Source organism: Puccinia triticina, chromosome 7A (genome assembly GCF_026914185.1).
Source record: "Puccinia triticina chromosome 7A, complete sequence".
In the NCBI taxonomy this organism is placed as follows: domain Eukaryota; kingdom Fungi; phylum Basidiomycota; class Pucciniomycetes; order Pucciniales; family Pucciniaceae; genus Puccinia; species Puccinia triticina.
Window position 1 is genome coordinate 4,491,108 of NC_070564.1, and position 24,266 is coordinate 4,515,373.

General features: G+C 47.5%; 1 protein-coding gene across 1 annotated transcript; it reads right to left on the bottom strand.

Annotated features, from left to right (window-relative positions):
* Positions 1–21,621: 21,621 nt before the first annotated feature.
* On the bottom strand, positions 21,622–22,866 carry PtA15_7A507 (uncharacterized protein; the record flags this gene model as incomplete). The annotated part of the gene is made up of 2 exons (XM_053171120.1): positions 21,622–21,936; positions 22,849–22,866. 2 exons carry the CDS (start codon positions 22,864–22,866, stop codon positions 21,622–21,624), a joined length of 333 nt encoding a protein of 110 aa, XP_053022333.1.
* Positions 22,867–24,266: the final 1,400 nt, after the last annotated feature.

Here is a 24,266-nt window from a genome sequence, read left to right on the forward strand (position 1 = left end):
CTCCGTTCCTGCATCAATAACGTCACTCGAGCTGAACAACTGCTCTGTTGGGAGAAACTAAAAAACTTCAAGATGTTGGACCATGGCAGCAGCTCGGAGGCAATGAGCTATCTGTTGGAATTGTTGGACGACTTCGGCACGCTCAACCTTGAACTCACTTGCGAAACCGTTGGTGGACTTGCTATCCAGTCTTCACTTGAAGCGGGATCAGATCATCGACGGGAAGTGGATCGCCGGGTTGAACAAGACTTGGCGGGGGTTAGCAGGACTTTGGCGAAGAAGGCAGTCATGGCGGACCACATCTTGAAGCATATCGACGTTGTCAAACAACAGCTCGAAATGAACCCTCAATCATCTTCTACATTTGTGGCAGGTGTGACGGACGTACACCCGGATCTTGTTTCTGATCCTTATGCGCAGTCGATGGAGCTTTATCACCCGGATTTCTGGCCGGGGCTTCCGCAACAAGTCGAAGGCCTTGCAATTCAAGGCTTGCAGTGTTGGAACTGCCGTTCTCCCGATCACCTTCTCAGTAAATGCCCGGTTCCAAGGCGCTCCAATTTCGATCAACCACCGCTCAATCCACGTTTCACTCCACGACTGCAATCGGTTGGCGGTTTGCAACCCTTCATGGCGCCCGGGAACTTTCAAGCGTGGTATCCCATCGTCAAGCCGCCTGGGTTTGTCCCACAATCATTCCAACAGAACGGAGCGCTTCCATCTCAGTTCAACAACCAGTATGCACCGGCTGGTCAGGCCCGACGGGCAGACTCCTATCGACCGGACTATCGCCACAGACCACCATCGACTTCGCAACCAAGAGTCCAACCCAGACTGGCTGCTAATTTGACTACGGCAGCGAATGGCTCGCTCCCGGCATTTGATCCTCGCCAGTTCCCTTTGACTCTACCACCTCAATACGGTTTGCCGGCTCCACAAACTCATCAATTTGACGGATATCATCCTCCTGCCCAATTGGTACCGGCCGACCCTGTACACCCTCAGTCGGTGGCCAGAGTGCTTGAGATTGGCAACTTGGACCAAGAATTGGAGGGAGGGCTTGAGCCGCGCTTCAGTCAGTTGTCCGTTGGGGGGGTCAATGACCCGGTAATTGACACGGGTGCAACACACCACTTGACTGGCAATCGGTATGTGCTGAGATCCTTTCGCAAATTTTCCTCCCCCATACCTCTTCGAGTAGCCACTAAGAGTGGTGGGTCCTTTATCACAGGGGCTGGGGACCTCTTGTTTTGGACCCGAACTGGGCAAACCACAATTCTTAAGGGAGTGCTTTTCTGTGAGCATGCGACATCAACCCTCATATCCCTCGCAGCTCTCAGGAAAGCTGATTCTCGATTCCTATATGACCATGTGAAGGATGCCTTTGACATCTTTTCTTCCGACTGGCAGTTATTGTTCTCTTGTCCATTCAGGCGAGAGGCAAACAAATGGTGTTTTCCACGGCCTATTCCTGTCAATTGCTTTCCTTTAGATCCTGCATCTTCTGTTCCTTCTGTTTCTCTCAAGTCCGACGTGTCTTCCAGTGCTCCCATTTCTTTCCATCCTCCAAAACCTGTCTCTTCCTTGAATGATCAATCTGACAAAGCTTAGGATACGATGAATGGCAATGATAAAACTGATCCTGTTTCTATCAGTCCACCTGATGAGTCTAAAGCTTTAACTTCTAAGTTATTTCCGGGGGACATTTTTGAATCACCTTTGGAGGTTTGCCCCAGTTTCACTTGGCGACCCGAAGATCTGACAAAGGATGAGTCTACTCTGCTGTTTTGGCACCGAATTTTCGGACATGCAAGTTTGCGGGTGATTCGTCGGCTGATTCAGCAGAAGGGGGCCTTTGGACTCCCTGAGAAGATGCCAGCGGGACAGATTTGATGTCCAGTTTGTGCGACACACAAGAGCAACAGGACTAACTCTTTGGCGCGGTCAAATCGGTCAGTTTCACCAATGGAGATTCTCAATGTGGACTTGATGGGCCCCTTCCCATTTGAGATGTACAACAAGGGCAAGTATGTGTTATGTATTAAAGATCTTGGGTCCGGCTACAATGAGATCAAGATAATGGCTAACAAGACTGAAGCTAACAAACACATCATCGATACAGTTATACACCTAGAGAGGCAAACGGACAAGAAACTGAAAGTTCTAAGGAGTGACAATGGGGGCGAATTTGCTAACAAAGTTTTGGTTGATTTTCTGAAGGCCAGGGGCATTAGAGCGGAGTGCAGTTTACCCTACCATCACTATCAGAACGGAGTTGTGGAACGGTTCAACAGAACAGTTTCGGAGATGGGCAGGAGCGTTTTGGGTGACAGCAGACTTCCCCAGCGTTTTTGGGGCTTTGCGTTTGAGTGGGCGTCTTGGATACTGAACAGGTTACCGAACAAGACCAGCGGACAAACGACACCTTATGAAGTCCTCTTTGGCAACAAGCCGCAATTGGATCGGGCATGGATCTTCGGCAGTGTGGCATATGTTCTTACACCCCCGGAAAAGAGGCACAAGCTGGCTGATCGAGCCTTTTGGGCTCATGTCATTGCTCATCTTGGCGAGAGCAAAGGTTGGATGTTTTGGGTCCCAGAAACTGACAAGTTAGTTTCATCAGCTTGGGCCACCTTCAAAGACTCATTGGGTTTGAGGATGGTACAACCAGGACATTTAAACTCTAAAATTGAAGCTCCCTTGACAATCCATCCCACTACTAACGCTGTTTCTCTAGGAGATTCTTTGCATGAATTGGCGTTTGAGCAGGAGGAACGCATGGTTGACGAAATCATAGAAACTTGTGGTTTATACATGGCAGGGATACTGCGGACGTTTAAACAAGCTCAAAAATCGGCCGACTGGGACCAATGGAAGAAAGCTGTGGAAGAGGAACTAAGCAATCTGGATCGGAAGCATGTGTGGGAAGTGTGTGTCATGGACTCTCCCAAACATGAATTGGACGGCCGGTGGGTTTTTGCAATCAAGAAAGCAGCGGACGGAAGCGTCACTCGGTACAAGGCACGCTATGTCGCGCGAGGGTTTGCGCAGGTTGAAGGAAAAGACTTCAAAAAGACCTTTGCGCCGACAGCAACATTTGTGTCAATGCGGATTGTGCTGACGCTGGCCATTGCCAATAAATGGCCGGTACACTCCTTTGATTTTGTAGCCGCCTATCTGAATTCAGACATAGACGAAGAAATCTGGATCAAGCCGCCGGAGGGGATGACAGTCAAGCCTGGTGAAGGCCTTCGTCTCAAGAAAGCTCTATATGGGACGAGGCAGGCGGCGCGGTGCTGGTGGTTGCACCTACGGGACGTTCTCAAGGGTCTTGGATACACGGCGAGTCAATATGACACAAGTCTTTACGTGCTTCAAGACCCGGACAAGACGGGAATCATTTGGGTCCACGTTGATGACGGCATCGTGACGGGCGATTCTGTCGACTCTTTGAAGGCATTGGAGAAAGCGCTGGCTGGGAAACTGGAAATCAAATGGGAAGCGGATCTAACTTCAATAGTTGGGGTTGATATTGTACGTACCAATGATTCCTTTGTCCTGAGTCAGCGTAAGCTGGTGAATGAGATCCTGGACGAGCATTGGGATGGAGTAACCACGGCAAAAACTCCTTTGCCGGCTAATGTTGACATTACTTCGGAACAAGAGGGTGATCCTGCCTCTTTGAGAGCTTACCTTTCTGTTGTGATGTCGCTTAGTTATGTGGCTGTTGGCACTAGGCCAGATATCTCTTTTGCAGTGAATTTCTTAGCAAGGTTCTCCGCGGCTCCGGGTCCGTCGCATTGGAAAGGTGTCCGGCACCTGGTGAACTACTTGGCGCATTTGAGGAATCAGGTGTTGACTTTACGCCCTACCACCCAAGGGCCGGCGTTACGTTGTTTTTGCGACACATCTTGGGGTGGAGAGCACTCCAAATCAACCTATGGAATTTTTATGACCTTCATGGGCTGCCCCATCATTTGGGCGTCGCGTAGGTTGGCAACTGTGGCGGCTTCGACGTGTGAAGCAGAATATATGGCACTGGGAATTGCGACAAGACAGGTCTTATGGGTCAGGCATTTGTTGAAAGACATAGTACGTAAAGACTTCATAGGACACTTGTTTTGTGATAATCAATCCGCGGTTAAGATAAGCACGGAGGACTCATCCAACAAAAGAACAAGGCACACAGACAGGGAATTTCACATTACTAACCAAGCTCTCTACCTTAAGCAAACAGCTCTCACGTGGGTCCCAACTGGTGATCAATTGGCTGATATTCTCACTAAATCCTTGACGCGGGAACCTTTCGAGCGGCTGCGTAAACATTTGTTGGGATCTTAACTGTCACTCTTTATGTTTTCTTTATGCGTGTTTGTTTTCTATCCTTTTTTCTACTGTTTGTTTTCTAGTTTGGTGACATGTATCTAGAGCGGAGGCGGGTCTCGTGTCTAGGTGAGGGGGGGGGGTGTTGGGCCCCTTTTTGGGGCCTAGCCTCTGACTCACTAGACACGAGTACTTAGCTCTCACACAGACTGGTTTTGCTCCTTTGTAATCAACATCGTCTCAAACCATCACAATTTTCACTTCAAAGCCCTCCGGTCCTCGATGTATGATAGCTTCAGCTTTTAGCAGTTAGACAAAGGATATGAGGTTCCGAGTGAGATTTGGAACAAAGAGAGCGTCCTTGAGTAATATCAAGCCGCCATTCGCTAACGGTAGGATGGCGTCTCCCCTGGCCGTTGCCACTAGCTTGCCGGGACCGCTTCCTGTCACAATCCCAATGTTGACCGGATTAGTTTGCTTGAAGTATCCAAGGGTAGTCAGCATGTGATTGCTGGCACCGGAGTCCAAGATTGTGGTCCTTTTCTTTGCTTCAGAAGTGTTGGAGAGAAACGTGAACGCCGGGCAAATATTTGCTTCTCCGGAACGGTTGACATCTGTCTTGGTCATTGTGTGATACAAGGCACCCTTTGCCTTCTTCTCCTTTTGTTTATCGAGATGTTGCTGGAATTTTTGCAGGTGTAGCGTCCAGCAATCCTCTTCTTGGTGCTTGGCGGCCGGGTTGTGTTTATTTCCCGGACAAGTGATTGGAGTGTATGGTTTCTTCTTTTTCGACAACGGCTCCATGGTCAAGGCAGTCGCTCCATGGCTGCTGTCAGGTGCCTTCCGTTTGTTTGTCCTTTCGAACCAACCAACTTCGCGTATACAATTGATAACAAACTTAGGTTTTCCAAGAGATTTCAAGTCACCGAAAAGACTTTGCATGAGGAACGGTTGTTTTTTCGTGATCCTGCCGATAATGCTGCAGCAGATGACGAAGTCTGGTACAACCATTCCTAACGAGTCAAACTTTGCAAGGCATTCCTCTATTCCAAGTATGTATGCGCCCATGTCGTCGTTGAACTGCATATCTTCCCATTGTGCCCACACCTTGTAGCTGGCTAGTATGGAATCTGATGCGTACACTGACTTAAACATTTGCCATAGCTCGTATGGGTCTTGAGTTTTCTTTCTTTACAATGGTGTTGAAGACGCCATCCGACAGATTTGAACAGAGCAAGTTTACCGCCTTCTGTGCCTTTGGCTTGGTTTGTCTGGTCATATTGGGTAGCGGAGGTTCATCAATGAAGTGCTCGAGATTGAATTCAGCGAGTACCATCCAAATTTTCTTTTCCCATATCTCAAAGTTTTCTCCCGTGAACTTAGGGACTTTCATCGTTGGTTTGCCTCCTAAGCTAGAATCACTGGATTCCCCATTGGTATCGGCCATTGTATTTACCTGCTCCTGATCTTTGATTCTGAGGTAGCGCGTTCGAGCACCGAGACTGTAAATCTGAAAGAACTCAAAGAACTAAGAGTTTATTTCTTTTTGTTAGTTTTCTAACTACTTTCCTATATACAACTCATAATAGTTAAATGTATAAAAGTGAGAAGCATCTTTACCTAAGAGCAGGCGATAGGCCGCAGTATCTTTGATAAAAGAGTTTTAGATGAAAAGAAAGTATGTTTGAAACAGATTTCTATTTCTGGATCTGGATGATTGGTTCTGCGTTAAGTAGATGACAATTAGCTATCCTTCTCACTACCAAGGTTCAATCCTTCTGTCCTTACTTTGATGGAGCTTTTAGCTTTTGCTGCCCTGGGTTTGGCTTGATTCGGCAAAACGGCTCAGGAGTATCGCGACGTTGTCTAATGAACATCCGTCCCTCCACATCAGCCTTTTTGTTTCTTTAGCCAATCTGCCTACAACACAGTCACTCACCGAGTTTTTCTCCACCTGTTCGAGTGGGTTTGGTTGCGCTGGTCTTTTCTGCTGGGACTGTGGCTAGAGAAATGGATAGAGCGTTAGCTACTATCTAATCATTGTACTCTAGTCTTATAACAACTGCTTACCTTTGGCGCTTGTTGTTATTCGCTCGAGTAGAGACTTGCTCTTGGATTTTTCCTTGAGCTTGTTTTTGCTGCTTGCGGTTGTTGTCACTGTATGCATCATGGAGATGTAATTAGTTTTCAAACTCCCGCCGCACTGCGCTTTGTGCTGCGGAAAAGGTTTGCTTTTGCTTACCATTTTCCGCAGCTTTAGTTCGCAACAGTCTTCTCAATTTATGAGAAGATTGTTGGTCCCCTTGGCTGGTATTCTCACATGTATCAGCATTGGAATTGAATCCCACAAGTGGGACATGTTCTATCATATCCCGCCGCCCTTTAACCCTCACCTTAACTGTCAACTGGTTATTTCTGTGGCTAAATGTTTTTCTCATCTCTGTGGCATTGACCTTGACAACGGAATAGTAGGTTAACAGCTCTTCAGCTAATCATCTTTAACCAGTCATCAAGAGGGTTGTATGATGTATCCTCTTGATGACCCTTCTGTCAATAATTGAGAGGAATCAACCCTCTTGCTGGCGGTACAGATCAATCCTGTACCGGCCATGAAGAGGGTTGAGTCATCTCAATGACTGGTCTGTGCCGGCCATCAAGAGGTTTGATCACTCTCAATGACCTGTACAGTCCCAGTCATTAAGAGGGTTGAGTCCTCTCCATGACCGGTTGGTCCCGGTCGTTGAGAGTGCTGAGACCTCTCAATGACTTTTCTATACCAATCATCCAGAGTGGTGAGTCCCCTCAATGACCGGTATGTACCAGCCATTGTGAGAGTCCTGTATGTAAGTACTCCCTCAAATCAATGGCTGGTGCACCGGCCATTGAGTGATTGGAGTGCCGGGCTGTTCACTTCAAACCAATGGGGGTCAGCACTCCAAAACAGACCATGTCTTGTGAACTTGTGTTCACTCCAACAGAAAAAAAACCTGCCAGGGTCTCAGTTCTTCTTGGGGCTGAGTTCAAGGGTGGGTTGGTTTATTTATTTTGGACTGGTTTTTCCTGATTTCCTGGACCTCCTGGAGAGACTTGCTGGTCAGGAATCCAGGTCCGCAGGAGACTTTCCAGGAGGTGTTTTTTTCCTGGAAAGTTGGACCTGGACAACTTCCTAGAGGTGGTTTGAAACCCCCTCTTGTCTGTAAGATACAGCTGACTGGGGAACCAAGGAAGAAGTGGGTGGTGACACAGTCCATACTATTTGCAGTGGCAGACCATGCACAGGTGCACCCCGGAAACATTTGGGCTCTGGAGTACCTAGCCTCTACTCCATTGAACTTAGAATGCAAAAACATGCACACCACTTGATGTGGTGCACACACTTGCACACCTTGTTGGTGTGCGCGGTGTAAGACTCAAAAGCGGTTGTGAAACCCTTTTGCTGAATGGAGAAGGGGATGATGGAGGTGCAAACTCTGCCCTTCTATACTATCAGATAACAAGACCCACCAAGCTAAGCTTGGCAAGTTTTAATCAAGTGATAGGTCTGGTCTAGTTCCAGATGAAGTTGTTCGATGACAGGTATGTGAGAGTTGAGAGGATTTATGACAATGGAAAGGGTGAAAGTTGACTTGATGTTTCCGGTGGGGGTTGAACAAAGGTCCTTGAGAGGGTGATATAAGAAGTTGAGAAGAGTGTCTGGACTGAGAAGGGTATATGTCTTAGTCGGGAGTTGAACCAGGAACCGGGTAACTCGTGACAGGTGCGTGATATGCAACCAGTGATATGAGAGTATGAGAATATGAGAGTGAGCTCAGTGGTTATTGCAGATAAGAGGGATGATATGGTATGTTATAAAAGTGTAAGGGTGATGATAATGGCTAAAGGGTGATATCTGTATAACTGGTGGGTACTGAACTGAGGGAAAAACAACTGGGGGGAGAGAGCTCCTTATATAGACAAATGTGAGGGATTTTAGCTACAAGGGGGACCCTGGATGAGGGATTTTAGCTGGTGGTTTGTGTACAAGTGGTGTCAGAAGATACTAAATACAGGCAAAAAGTGGGGTGAGAAATGAAAGATGATGTCATACTAATGCAAGGAGTGCATAAACAAAGCGGGAAATGTCAAATACAGGGGTAATTCATGCAAGGGGTGCATGAGTGGTGTCAGACTAATGCAAGGAGTGCAGAAATGGGATCAGAAGACTGCATGCAGCTGCAAGGGGTGCATAAATGAGGCGGGGACATGTCAAATACAGAAGAAATGGGGTTGGTCCCCTGCATGAGCAGTGGAGATAAGAGGGATAGAAAACAGTATGTGTTTGGCTGGGGCTGAGTATGTGTATACCTGGGAAAGGTGACTTGAGGGGTGTGACAGGTTAATGACTGAGGCTGGCCGTGTCCATGAGGGTCCAAGAGGGTGTAACTTCCAATCCTGCGGGGTTCCAGTGACGCTTCCAGTGGTGACTAGGGGTAAAATCGGCCGTAGAATCCATTTCTGAGGTCCATTTGGTGGTATCTTGAAGCCTAGGGTGAGTAAATATATGTATGAGAAAAAACTTTTGATTTTTCACTTTTCCGTCTACCACAGCGGGGGAATTTTTTGGTGTGCAAAAAGACTCACCCTTGTTATCTAAGTTTCATGAAACCAATGATTCATGGAACCTAAGATCATGGGTTCTCCCTCCCCATTCCCCATCTTATTTCTAGGCTGGCGCGGGTCCCGCTAACCAGCCTAGAGCCAACAATTCAATATGAATTTCTCCAATTCAATGTGGAAAATCCACGAGGTTGGCGCGAGTCCCGCTAACCAACCTCAACCCCCTTTGCTATAACCCCCTTTGCCCACAATGGCGGTTCCGGCGGCATAATGAAGCCAAAGCCCGGAACCGCAAGGAGCAATCCATATGCGCCGTAAGTCTCTATTTATAATTTTCCATTCCCTCTTTTTTTTCACTTCCCACGTGATCTCTCGGATTCAAAACACGTCGCACCCTAATCCTTGCCACCCCCCCCCCAAACGCCTTCCCCTCCGATTTTCTTCAAACTCACTGTATGATACTCCCTAGACGCCCAAACTCGCCTCTCAATACCCTCATCCGAACTTGATCTCAATTGCCCATCAAATCCGTCGCTCCTCCTTTCCGATTTCTCGCTACTTGCGGCCAATACTGTTGCCTACGGGCCGACAGCCTCACCAATTCGGTACTTCACCCACTCCTGTTCGTCATGACCTCCTATCTTTTACCATCCCCTCACAACCGGGGTCCACAAGGAACCTTCCAGAATTACTTTTACCTAAATCTTTCCTGTACTGATCCCACAAGGGCCTGTCATTCAGGGGCGCAGTTGGACCGCGAGGAAACATTCCGATTCGTATCCGCCTTCGCAACCCTCAACGCCTTCCCAAGCTGGAGGCGTCGTCTCGCAGAAACGATTGTCAAACTCTCTTCGGTACGAGGTCCGCACGTGTGCATAAAACGCGTTCATCTCCGGTAACTGACCCTCAACCTATCCCATTACTTGCTCTTCCACCCTTCTGTATTGTCACCCATTGTTTTTTGTGGACCTCTAGGCATGAATACCCGCCCACGTTGCCTGATATTGTCATTCCCGTGAGTTCTTAAGACCCTGACAACATCGCGCGCGACCAGCTCCAACATGTCACCGTCTACTGATCACATTCACTTCTCTTAACCGCTTCCCTATTGTCACCCTTACTTCTTAGTTCACCCCTTCCCTCAAGTATTCGCTACCATGGCCACCGTGTCCTTATCGTCTGTTACACCAGGCCCTGAAAAAACGGAGCGATAGGAGCTCCGCGAGCGAACATCAAACATTGCGCATGGCGAAAACTGACCCTCGCCCAATTCTATTGTTTTCACTCAAACCCTTCTGTAGTGTTACCCGTGTTTCTCCGTGGACCCCATTCCTCACAACATGGCCCAATATTCTCCTTGGCCCAAGTGCCGTTGTCTTGAACTTCCCCAACCGCGATATCACTGCTTAGCTTGAACTTAAAACCTGCTTGCCTTCTCACATTCCCACCCCCCACTACCTGATCACACTCATCTTAATCTCCTGCCACCTGAAAACTTCCTCGTAGATTAGATCCACGCACATCGTCTCCCACCACCAAGTACCATTACCCCAATGTCGAACGTCCGACCTTCAAATCATCCGAGTATCGTATCCGGACATTTTGAAGCCTTGTCCGACGTAAGCACCCCACCATCTTCAACCTGACCAGATTGTGACTTACTCGTTCCCATCCTCAAAAGTCTGAAATAGACGTTGTCAGAGGAAACCAATACGGGCTCCTGACAACCGGGACCTTTTTCCAATGCGCAGGGGTTGGAGGCGATAAAGAGGTCGATTTCGAGGTCAAATTAATGGCCAATACGGCCGTCGCTAATGCACTTGAGCAAGGGATAATATATTCGATCACGGGTGCTTGGATGATCGCTCTTAACGACGGGAGTCCTCCTACCGTGACTTACACACAGGATTCCATCATGCGAATTGGCAAAGCGACTGATTTGAACCTTGATTTCACGAATAAGACGGGTATCGTTGGCCTAGGCGTAATTGTTGAACGTGCTGAAGTTCCCAGCCCGAACCCTGGAGAGGAAGATCAACTCGAAGTCATTGTCTCTCACAATGATTGGGATCCTGTTGTAAGTCAGATTTTCATTTCAAGTCGACGCTTGGTACTAATACCCAGTCTAGGCACGCTCCCACCGAGCTTTTCTTTCGAAGTATATAGTCCCAGCTACTCGCAACATGGTGAAAACCCATGTCCTTTACACTGTGGGACGGGAAATGTCGATCGTTGGATCTTTGGTCGATTGGGATATCAAGGCAAAGATGCCCATCATTCTTGTGCGTTGAGTTGATACTGTCTGTTCCATATCTTAATACTAATTGTTCGGGAATTAATTCTAGGTTGGTGGCGTGAGTGTTACGAGTGGTCATCAGTCAAAGGGTAGCAATGGCAAATTAGGGGTAGGACCCTCGACTCCAGCCTCGCGTGGAAGGAAGTTGTTAGTTTAATTCATCATTCAAGATCGGATTAGTTCTGACCATGATTATCCCACCAGTATCACCTTCAAGAAAGACTCAGAATCTTCTCCAACCCCCTGCGCATCTCAATCTGGCACCACTGGGCTGCTACACACTCCGATCTCTCGCAAAGGAAAAGAAAAAGCATCCCCCGACGAGGTCCAAGTTGCCAATGATGAAAACCACGACAACCATGACGAAGACAAGGTCGAAGAAGATGACTATCCGCTCCTCAAGAGGAAAGGGCCAGGCCGCCCACGCAAGCAACCCCCAACTGAGGGAAGTAAAAAGTCTAAAAATGAATGATTCACCGGGCCACCGACGGCAGCAAACCCCAACCGAGAGAACTAAAAGTTCGAAGATCAATAGTCCATTTGCCCGAATTCTTGCGCCCGTGAGCCGAAGATCGAACCCTCCGGGGCCATTTTCTTACTTTGTACGGATCCATTTTCCCTTCATTGCTCATTTTTTTGTCGTGTCGCATAGTTCAAAAATCAACATAAAAATCTTATCATAAAGAGCCACAGTTAATAGAAAAAAATTTAGAATAGTCTTGTAAAAAAAAAGCGGGCCAAATTCTGGATATTGTTAGTTAGATGAGAGCCAAATAATAACAACCGTACTTTTTGCCCGCGCCTCACAACCAGGACCAAACATGTCAATGCGAGTCCGGTCATTTGAGTTGGATAGGCCCCAATACCCTTGCTAGCGATTTGCCCGCTATTAGTTGTCCTTCATGAGCTAGGATTCTTAGATCTACTGGGCCAACTGGATTCGCTTGAGTGTCACGACCTGAAGGCCCATTCATCATCAAATGACTGGTCCAGCCACATTTGCCTTACCGTCATGCACGTTCAGGGTAGAGATGGCACTTGGCACCCGCCGGCGGGTACCCATCACACTTCAGCACATAATTCTATGTGCCTGCAGGTGCCCATGGCGGGTGCCAGGGGTTCCATTTTATTGAAAATACATGCAGGGACCTGCACGCGCAAAATGGGTACCTGCAAGCACATAGAATTATGTCCTGAAGTGTGGCGGGTACCCGCCGGCGGGTGCCAAGTGCCATCTCTAGTTCAGGGCCTCTTGGTGTTGGTTTGATACCAGTTGTGGGGGCCAGTTGACATTGCGATTTCAACATTCAACCTTCATTGAGACATTCTTGGGACTAATTCTGCCAAGTTACTCGAGTGGTTGGTGCGTAACACGATTGACCAGTTCATAGTCCTCACTCTCCTCACTAGGAACATTCTCCGTAAATTGTGTGTGAGTCTTCTAGCGATAAATTTTTGGACAGCCCTCTTTGTTGTTGCCTTATATTTGTTGAATTGTCAGATAATCATTAACTATCGGGCCTCATCTCGTCAACATCTTATCACATCTCTATCCCCAGTTACAATGCCGTTCAAGTTCAAGGCTATTACCCGTGAATGTGACAACAACGAGAATTACATATTGAACCAAGTCCTATTTACGATTCCCCACTCGCTTGGAAGGTGCATAATCATCTGTATAGGTTGTGGTGCCCTTCACTTCAATGAAGAATCGACGAAACTCAACCGTGGGAAGACGGAGAAAGACTTCACAATGTGCTGTCAGAAATCGCAGGTCATATTGCCCATGATGGATCCAGCTGCCCCTGAAACGCCTCCGATACTCGAACAGTTGTTCTCAGGAACAGACGAGAGTATGTAACACATTTGACAAAAAGGGATGTTAACTTCTTGGCTGACTATTCTTTAGGAGCTATCAACTTTCAGGCTCTTATCAGACTTTACAATAACTGCATTAGCTTCACGTCGCTGGGAGCTAATGTCGACAAAACCGTCCGCGGTCAACTAGGCATCGATGTTTTCCGAATCTCGAGCGGTCTGAGCCACCTGATTCCAAGTGTCAAGCCCCTCAATCGTTCCAACCCAGGCTATGCACAAATTTACGTCATCGGGAATGGCGGACAAGAAGAAACCCGGCTGCGAATCGAGAAAGCCTCTGGCAGACGAAACCCAATTGGTGCCAAATTTGTCATGCAGGAAGACATAGTGTCAGATTTGATGAAGGTTATGTATTCATATAACCCATACGCGAAAGTTTACAAGAGTGCTAGAACTGTCTTGAAAAACTCACCGTCAAAGACGCTTGCCCTAACGACAATTCATAAACCGGGGACAAACCCAAAGCGTTACAATCTTCCAAGTCCGGAAGAAGTTGCGATCGTTGTCGAAGGGGGAGGTGAAATTAACAAGACCCGTCATATTCAATTGAGGCGGAAAGACGGACAATTAGAGCATATCTCCGATTTACATTCATCTTATTTCCCTCTTTGATACCCCCTATTCTTCCCTTACAGATCCCAACAGTGGGATAACGTATATGTTTGTACAACCTCTCGAAGTGAGTCCTTTTCTCGGATCAGAACAATGACATTGTCTTAATAGTGGTGCTTTCGAAATAGAAACGAATAGACGCGTCAAGTCATTGGAATGGTTTGCATTCCTCCTGTTTGCAAGAGTTGGTCGATACTCGATCATTCTCCATGGCCGTACGCTTTTTCAGGAATTTGTTGTGGATATGTACGTATGCGTAGAAGGCTCCCGTCTTAATTTCATTCGAAACCATCAACTCGCCTTGAAAGCAAATCAATACCAGTCCCTTATGACATCCATTGAGAACTTCGAGGTCCCTGAGGGCCGGCGAGTCATACTCCCCTCGACTTTTATCGGCAGCCCGAGGGCGATGGGCCAATTGTACCAAGACTCGATGGCCATCGTAAGGAAATATGGCCCACCGTCACTTTTCATCACCATGACTGCTAATCCAAAGTGGAAAGATATAACCAACAAAATCGGACTCCTGGCGTCCGCGGCTGACCATCCTGTGTTTGTCGACCGTGTGTTCAAATTGAAATTTGACGCACTAATTGAAGAAGTTATTGATTACGGAAGGTTGGGAGCGGTAATTTCATACGTGGGGGTCATTGAATTCCAGAAACGGGGCCTTCCCCATCTCCACTTAATGGTCACACTGAGGGAAGAAGATAGGCCGGACACCCCCGAGAAGATTGATTTTCTTGTCTGCGCCGAGGTGCCTGACCCACTGAGTGAGCCCAAGCTCTACGATATTGTCTCCAGGCTAATGATCCACGGCCCTTGTCCCGGACGCCCGTGTTGGTCGAAGAAAGGCTGTTCTTTGGGTTATCCAAAACCACTCACACCAAGGACAATCACAATCAGTGGGGCGTACCCAGTATATCGGCGTAGGGTGACTGATTTTGTTGTTGCAAAAAACAAACAAATCTTCAACAGCTCTAATGTTGTTCCGTATAACAAATACCTTTCGTTGAAGTTCGACTGTCACATTAACGTCGAAATACCGGTGGACTCTACTGCGGTGAAATATCTCTACAAGTATATCACAAAGGGACATGACCGGTCGTCTATGGAGATAAGGGATAATGACGAGACTAAAGCATTTATTGACGCGAGATTCATTAGCGCACCAGAAGGTACGCAGTTTGTCTAATGTGTTTAGTGGGACTTTGGCTGACACATAAAATTAGCCGCATGGCGTTTACTCAAGTTTCCCCTTTCTTTTCGGTGGCCCCCAGTCACGCGCCTCTCAATACACGATGTGGATGAACAAATGATATATTTCAGGGACGGAGGAGAGATAGCGGACAAATTGAAATTTCAAGAACCTGAAAAGACGAATTTATTGGCTTTTTTCGACCTCAACCAGACTGACGCTGTTGGGGCCGAAGGGCGAAAAGCGCGAACCTTGTTGTATGAAGAAATACCGGAGTATTTCACGTGGAGCAAGGTGGATAAGGTCTGGACGCCGAGAAAAAACAAGACGATTTCAGTTGGGAGGATCTTCAGCGTGTCGTTTCGGGCGGGGGAAAAGTTTTACTTACGCACTCTCCTCTCCCACCGAAGAGGGCCCTTGTCCCACGAAGATCTCAGAACTGTTAATGGGGTTCTCGCGGCGTCTTACCAAGATGCCTGCAACCTGCTCGGGTTGTTGATCAATGACTATCTGTATGATAAAGCTCTCTAGGAAGCATCTATATATCAGAGTGGTAATGCCTTACGACACTTCTTTGCACTCATGCTGGTAAACTCGCCACCTTCGAACCCAACAAGCCTGTACGATAAGCATTGGGATTCGATGACTGACGACCTGTTGAGATTGGATCGAGGGGATCGTAACGCGATTCCTTTAAGCCGGTCAAGAAGGAGGGTCTTTGGTTTGTTTAAACTATCAATCATGCTAGGAAAAATGAATTCGACTCTGGCGGATGCCGGGATGATAGTGTCGTCAACGGATCAACGCAAGATGAAACAGTTTGACGAGATACCAGGGGAACTCGAGTCTCTCGCGGCTGTAGCAATTCGCCTCAACCACTCAGAAGGCCTTTTCAATCAACAACAATCCCAATTTTTTCGCAAGATCAGAACCGCGGTCAAGGCTAAGAAGGCGAGTTTGTTTTACTTGGACGGCCCCGGAGGCACCGGCAAGACATTTTTGTTGAATGCGATCATCGACCTATGTTGCCTCATGGGAAAACGGTCCGTCGTGGCAGCGTCGTCTGGAGTAGCTGCTCTCTTGCTGAAGGGAGGTCAAACCTCTCACTCTGCGTTCAAGATACCAATCAATCTCAAGCCAGAATTAGAGTGCAGTTTTGAGCCTAACCATAAGTTAGGCAAGGATTTAAGCACTACGGATTTAATCATATGGGATGAAATTGTGACGATTCACAAGTACGCAATTGAAGGCGTTGTTGCCGCTCTGATTTGCCGTTCGGGGGGAAAGTAGTAATTTTTTCAGGCGATTTCAGGCAAATCCTCCCAGTTGTCAAATTTGACGAATTTCCGCCGTCCTATGACGCAACGATAAGGTCTTCTCCCCTTTGGGGCCAACTGGAGCAGTTCAAACTCGTGCAGAACATGCGAATCGCGGCGAACTCAACGGTACCTGAGGACGCCGAGAAGAATCGTCAATTTGCATCTTCGCTGCTCAGCTTAGGTGAAGGTATCGGTCAAACAGAAGACTACCACGTTGTCAAAGTCTCTGAAATCAATATAACTCACGCGGCGAGCAAGGCGCAAGGCAACAAGACGGTCGTGGATTTTGTCTACGGTGATATGACTTCAAGGCATAACTTCAGCGTGGATACTAACCTGCCTTACCTAGCGGAGCGCTGTATCTTGGCACCCTTGAATGCCGACGTTCGCAAGTTGAACCGTGAAGTGGCACTGAGACTCGCCGGGCCGTTTGTTAGGGCGACATCAATTGATATGCCAGATCCCAAAGGAGTTGACAGTTTGCCGGAGGAAGTACTCAACAAGATGAGCATACCTAGCTTCCCCGAACATATCATCGACTTGAAGGTGGGAATGCCGGTATTAGTCATGCGAAACATGGACATTTCCGCGGGGATATGTAATGGCACTCGTCTCATATTGACTAGGATTGGGACAGGATCAATAGAGGGTATCTTGATGTCCGGGCCATTCAAAGGACAGAAGGTGATGTTGCCAAAAATCAAACTCCATCACGAGGGGAGTCAGAAGTCGGGATTGAGTTTTTTCAGACATCAATTTCCCATAACTCCGGCCTACGCGATGTCAATTAATAAGTCGCAAGGTCAGACACTCGCGCGAGTGGGTGTCATGTTAAAGCATTCATGTTTCGCACATGGTCAATTATACGTTGCGTTGTCCAGAGTGACACATAAGGACAATTTGATTGTGTGTAAGCTTGACAGGAAGGAAGGCCTTGTGAATGTTGTTCACAAGTCTATTTTTGGTGAGTGCGATCTTCATTCTTTGCAAAGAGATGAATGCAGCTAAGTCAGGTCGTACGCTAGGCTCACCTGTAGGTCACAATGGGAGGCGGCGTACTTGAAATCTCACATGTTGGGGCCGTCTGTGGATGAAAGAGTCGCACTCTTGTTAGCAATTGCTATTTTCTTTCACTTTGTTGCATTGTTCCTATATTCCTCCATTAATCTCCGGAATTGTTTTATTTTTTAATTAAAATTCTTATCTTCGGAACACTACAATTTGTACTTGTGTAATTGCTTTGTTTGATTTTCTTGCGACTGATATGGAAGACTCAATAGAGCTGGAGCACAGTTGCGCGTGAGGTATCATTGGGTGATGATTGGGTCAATATCATCTGGTGTTGCACATTACTCAAATTGAATGAAACAAAAACTGTAGGCACAAGTTGGAATGGGAAGGGGAATCAGAAAACATGGTGATTTTGTACGGAAAGCTCAGGTATGGAGCGGTCATGTGAGAACAACAATTCGGAGATAAGCAAATCGAAGGCAATGCACGAGAAATCGCGTGTCGTACTTCTTGTGGCGTAGTTGATGTGAAAGTCTTTCGGGGAGGGTTGTTGGGTGCTTTGACCCGTAGCTCAGACTTGTCAAAGTGGGGGGTTCTGCTTTATCATATGGCGAATGTGGTAAAGTTGATGAGTTGAACCGCGGTAGATAGGGTTGGTGTAAATGTCTGTGGGTATCTCAATTGTAGAGGTCGCTTCAGATTGGTCTTTGGGTGATTGGCTACAGATAGGCGGGGGATTCAGTCTGTGAGATCTATGACGGATCGGATAGGACCGTTAGAGAATAATGGGGGTAGCCCAACGTAGCCTGACGTGACCTGAGGAAGATGTCAGTTATGTGAACTGTTGAGGTTTGGTTGTGGCTCACTTTGATTATTAGAAGCCCCGTAATCGCACATCGGTCGGTTAAGGTGCCTTTGAGTTGAACTTTTACCCCAGGTTCGAGTGGTATGATATCGGAAGGAAGGGCAGACGTTCCTTCTATGATGTATTTGGCGTAGAAATTTGCGCCGGAATAGGCCTATGAGTCGACGGCGTCAGTAATCGTCTTAAAATTTGAGATATGACACTAACGTTAGTTTGGTGCTCAATGATGAGCTCTAGATATGGAAGGGATGAGGTTTGGGTGGTGTTGTCCGAGTGATTTGGTGGGAGGGTAACTTGTCGGATAGTCCCGGTGCCTTCCATTGTAATTTTTGCGGGAGAGGCTTGAGCTCGTGTGTGGCGTTTCCAAGTGACTCGTTGGGGATGATAGTAGAATTGTTGGTTGCCGTTTCGGTTGGTTAGGGCGACTTGACCTTCAAGGCGGTAAATCTCGCCATCTTCGAGTTGTTGTCGTGTGGTATCAAGAGGGGCTAATGTGATGGATGCCCGTGGAAATTTTGCTGGGACGGTAGGTGAGGTGAGAAACGAGGATCGGGTGAGCTGTGCTTCAAAGGGGGTGGATTGATACTCAAAAACCTGGAATAGTTCGTTAGCGACGGGCTTAAGTGCTGCGGGAAGGGGACTTACAGATGATATCGCGGTGAACTTTCCACAAAACGTCAAGGTGTCGCGAGTGGGGAGACTTTCGAGCCAAGTGACTGGCCATATCATGATGATTGGGATTAGATTTGTTAGTGTTGGGTATAGTTGGCAGCTGATTGGCGAGGGAAATTGGTCGAATTGATGGGGGGCGAGGGGGGGAGGAGTTGGCCGTCCGCGTAGTTATGCCTTGGCCCATCGTGTGGTCGGAGGGAGTGGATGAATAGTTGCGGTGATGGTCGTGCGGGTCCAGTATACCGGGGCCTGTGGTGCTCTCAGGGTTTGGTGGCGATCAGTATTGGTCGGGTGGGTCGTTGCCTTCGAGCTGCTGGTCGAGGTTTGGCTGAGGGTAGTACGGAGACAGCTGGGGTGTGCGAGGGGGGGATTGAGTGCGGGGGTGGGGGGGTGGCAGGGGGGGAGTGGGCGCCGGGGGCGCGGGCGCCGGGGGGGCCTGGTGAGGCGTACGGAGGCCCGCGCGGGGAACCAGCGACGAGCGGCGGCGCAGCCGCCTTGAAAGTCTAGTATAATCTATTTGAAGAACTTAGAACTTCAAGAAATATAACCATCAAGTCCAAGTCCCTCCTTTCTTATGCATGTTGGGGCCCAAAGGGAGGGACCATCAACAAATTTCCGAGGTCAATCAGTTGATTTGAGGATTTTCCAGACAAACGGGTTGAATGTAACTATCTGGCACACTGGGCGTCAAACTTATCCCATCCAATAAATCACGCACTCAATCAATCCTCAAAGATTGCCAAGAAAAATCAGGTATCTATTGGGGCAGCTTTTTTTTCTTCTGAGCAATGTGCATCATGATAATCAAGGAGCCGTACTAAACCATATCTTCTGTCGGAGTTGAAACATAGGCAATTATGATATCCTTTAATGATTGTTTGTTTTTCTCGGAGGTTGCTAGAGCCGCTGACCCAGACTTTCTCTTGATCACGTGCGGAGAATTGGTGAGTACTCAGGTATGCCCAGGCAAACCTGAATGTAGCCTAAACAATGGTTGTGGATTTGCAGAAATAGCTAAAAAAATCTGTACAATAAAAACAACCAAACAACAATGAAAAATTACCTAGTGTAACCATGACAAGTGAGCACCAGTAGATACAAGTACATAATGTAACACCCGTAACCATACATAGAGAGCAGCAAGAGATACAGTGAGTACCATTAGAGATCATGAGCAGCTGTAGTGATACTGAAGAGAAGCAGTTGAGAGAGGTATGTGAGTGGTATAAGAGTCGACCAGCAACCAAACAACAAAGTCCGTGATACTGCCACTTGTCCCTTGGTCCTCATAAGCTCACTTGCCCTATCAAGTCATCCCCCCACCTCAATGGTAAATCATGTTCCCTTACCTGTCTTCTTCATTTCTCAACTCGACCGTCCTCAATCTTCATCGCACTTGAACCCTTGCCCCCAAAACTGATGTCTCCTCAAGCATCCCCACAATCTCAAAGCACCGCTCCTTGAATGTATCCATGGATACCTCCGTTGAATTTGCAACAAAAGAGTTCAAGTTTTGTTTAACTCGCAACAGGCCTTGCATTTGTTTCAACGCTCCACAAGCCACCTCCCGTAGGTTGCCAATTAAAACTTTGAGCTCCAAACCGTTCATCTGATGTGGTGAACAAAAGAGGTCACTACGTAGATATGTCAGGACCTCCGCTGCTCCAAGATGATTCCCGGGTAAAGTCGGGTGATCTGGGAAACTCCGCTCCACTCCGCAAGTACATGTAGGGGCGTCATGATCAAAAGAAATGAGTCAAGTAACATATAAATATCTGCAAAGATACCTAGAAAAGCCACAATAAACTGTAAAATCCGCCATAAAGTACACAAAAAGACAACTCCGCCAATCAAAACAACTCTGCCGCAAGTAGTAATATCTCCGCCGTAAAGAATCCATACCAGAGTATTCAGAAAATCAAGAAAAAGCCCGTAAAAGAAAAAAACAAACATCTCCTGATAGATTGATTGATGGGGGGGATCTCCCCCCCCCCATCTCCATACAAAAAGGGAAAACAATGTGAGAAAGAAAACCATCCTCCTCCGCCCGCCTCTCACGCACGCCATCTGCCAAGCCCCGCTCCCACAACCACGCACGTCATCTGCCCATTCCGCTCTCACACGGATCTTCTGTCAACGTCACCGCACGTCATCGCACATTGTCAAAATCCTCTTGCCTTAGCTTCCTCGCCCCTGTCTAGCCTTCAATGCCGGGATACCACACGCCGCCTCCGCCCCAGCTACGCCCGCTTTGGCTGCCATGGCTTCCCCCGGTCACAGCCTATACTATCCAGTCTGCGCCTGCCTGCTTAAGTTGAGTCCAGCTCCGCCTTCAAGCTCCGCCGCCGCCGCGCCGCTGACATAACCCCGCGCACCGCCTCATGAACATTTTTCGCACTGTGCCGCTCCGCGCCAGCCTTGCGGAATCTGCAGCCCGCAACCTCTGCAAACCCGTGCGGACAATTCGGGTCCCCGACCTGGTTTTAGCATCACACCAACCGGTATCGCCGACTCCTGTGAAGGTAGGGGTGGGGGTGTGAGAAATACCCGGCACACGTTCTTCAACCGCCCGTAGTAGTAAGTGGCACACCACTTGAAATTGATTCATCATTGAAGCCAAGGAGTTTTCCACCATCCAAACCTGGTCTTTCTTCTTCTTCAGTGCGTCCATGGAGCGCTTGAGAGCCTTTGTTCCAGAGTCAAGGGACCTTTGAATACAAGTTTGCAGAGTTGATGGGACCATAATTGCAACAGAGGTTGTAGGTGCTGGTGAGGAAGCAACTGAGATAGCCGGTTGCAGAGCTGGGTGCGCGTCTGCAAAACCAGTAGCTGGCGCGGCAGAGAAGCGGCTTCATTTCGGGTTGGAGGTGTCCCCGGGTGAGAAAAGACCAGAGTTCGAGCGCTTGATTGAGCAGTTGATCACTTCAACGTCAGAGTCAGTGTTGATTTTGATGGTTGCACGAGTCTCGTGGAGACCGGGTGCCCTCTTGACCACTAGATACTTGTACTCTTGTGCCAAGTAGAACATGTGTTTACATCCACTGCCGCTCCTGGTGAAATAACAACAGTTGCAGGTGACTAGGCGCCCTTCGGCGAACCCAATTGGTGGCTCAAACTTGATGTGGTAGGTGCGTGCCCGCGGGTTAGTGAAGGAGTCAATCAAGAACTGATTTGCCAGGTACGGTCAGTCACAGGCACAAAGCCTTGGCTATGAATATTAAGAAACGTTACACAGGACCCTGGAAAGCCTCTATGGAACACAGTAACCTAAATTCCAAGATTTTTGAAAAATTCATACATTTTTGGAGCCCATCCATACACGTTTTGTGCGTAGGTGCAGAGCTTTTTCAAAAAATTCATACAAATTTTGTGCGTACGTTTTTTTTTGCCGCGGGTATGAAGAAATACTCCCAGAAATACTTTTTTGAGTAGCCATTTCTGCTACATACCCAGAGGAGCAGTGACAAAGGTAAAAAATGGAAGAAGAAGATGTTTTAAATTTCATATTCAAGTAGAAAACTGCATAGACTATCATCAACAACTGATTGTTACTCTTCATCTACATTTTTATTGCTTTGTTTGAGAGCTTTTATCTTTGAAAATTTGTTCTGCCAGTGTTCTAGAAAAGCAATTTGAGACATTTTAATAAGAAGAGAATGTAATCTCTGGGAGATGGATACACAATTCCCACCAGCATCTGTAATATTTAAGCCTTTGGTGACTGCAAATAAATGGTGCAGATGTGCTACTTCAAGATGCACAAAAATCCCGGAACTTGGCAAGGAAGTGTAGAAACCAGCCGCAATTGGGATATGTGGTTGATACAGGAAGAGCTGGACCAATATAGGGCAGGGGGGGGGGGGTGCAAAAAAAACCTTGGTATCATATCCTCATTCTCATACATTTTTGGTTATTACCCCCCTTGTCCCCCAAAAAACTTCATACAATTGAAGTGAGTACCTTATCCACCAAATTTCCTATTCATACATCTGGAGTGTGTATGTTTTTTGTTTTTTGACCAAAAATTCATACATTTTTGTTAGTGTGTTCCATGGGGGCTTTCCTGGGTCCTTGTTACACTGACATGATTGGCCATCTTATGAACCTGAGCCCCAATCTGAACCAAATACGCCGCTGTAAACCCCCTTGCACGATCCTTGGCCTTTGTTTGCAACTTGTTAGCCCGTTGTTTGACGAACCCAGTGTTCACCTGGGTGGATTGTCTCCTGAAATACGGATCAACAACGTTGCAGAAGATCTGCATGAGCTCATCAATCCGTTGACGCTCCAAGGATGTGCTAAATTTCGTTTTTAGAGTCTTGTGCCACGCCTCCGCGTAGTTATTAGTGTCAGTACCTTGATAGGCAGTCTGTGAGACCAAAAATGAGTCAGTTACTTACTAGAAAGATGGTTGAAATGAGTAGAAAAAAACAAGAGCCTCCCAGTTCAATAATGAAATGACCAGTTCTTGATATGAGGATACCATTGCGAGTCAATGTATTCAGCAAATGACCCGCTGACCTACCGCCACTTGTGTAAGTAAATCATGCACCAGGCCTTTGGGTACCTGCATGTATCAACGCTTTGAACTCGTCAACGGCCCCTCCCAATTGCTTGCCAAGATGAATCACCACATTAGTTTTGATAGCCTTGATGACATGGAACCAACACCAGTAGTGTCTTGGTGCTAGTTCCATGAGGTCGCTATACGCCCCCTTCACTGCTGCCTTGATTGCCAGCGCGCAATCGCTCATCACGGTATTGGGCACCAGACCAGTGGACATGTGCAGCCATCGGAAGATCTTTTCAAGTGGATCTCTATGTATGGATGCAGGCAAATCAGTGTGAATGCTTGCCAAGTGAAAAATAGATTCAGTACCACTTACATAGCGAGAGAACTGGTGAAGGCCCAGCAGACAGGTAGCCCTTTACTGGTGACGGGGTTGCGCAACAAGACAGTGTACAAGCTGGCTTTCCGGCCGTTTGAGAGGAAACAGTTCTTAACCGAGTTGTGGGTAGCGTCAACAAAGAGCATGGTCTTGCTGTGATTTATCATCATTTTTTGTTGCCAGGGGGATTGGATGGCAAACAAGAAGGAATCCGAGTCGGATATCGCCGGGGAAAAAGTGTTCCAGCCGTTGCCAGTCAGAGCAATACATACATGTCCAGGTCTTGTGGAGCAAGGCGGGTCCTCCAAACCTTGATGAGGTTGTAGACAAGGTCCTAAAGTACACTGTTGGCCTCGGCAAGAGCCACCCCGGTTTCACAAAGCTAAGCAAGATTTTGTACAAATGCTGTCAGCGTGGGTGCTTCTACGGGGCCAAGGGAGTTGATAATGGGACTTACTATCACAATGTCTGGGGAAGCAAGGAGGTTTTTAATGTCCTTCCATCCAAGACCTTGGTCAACACGGTCAACGATCCAGTTGTGGAAAACCCTAGGTAAGCAAGTGTGTTGCATGTCCTCCTTGGTGTTCAAATCATGAGAGTGCTTCCA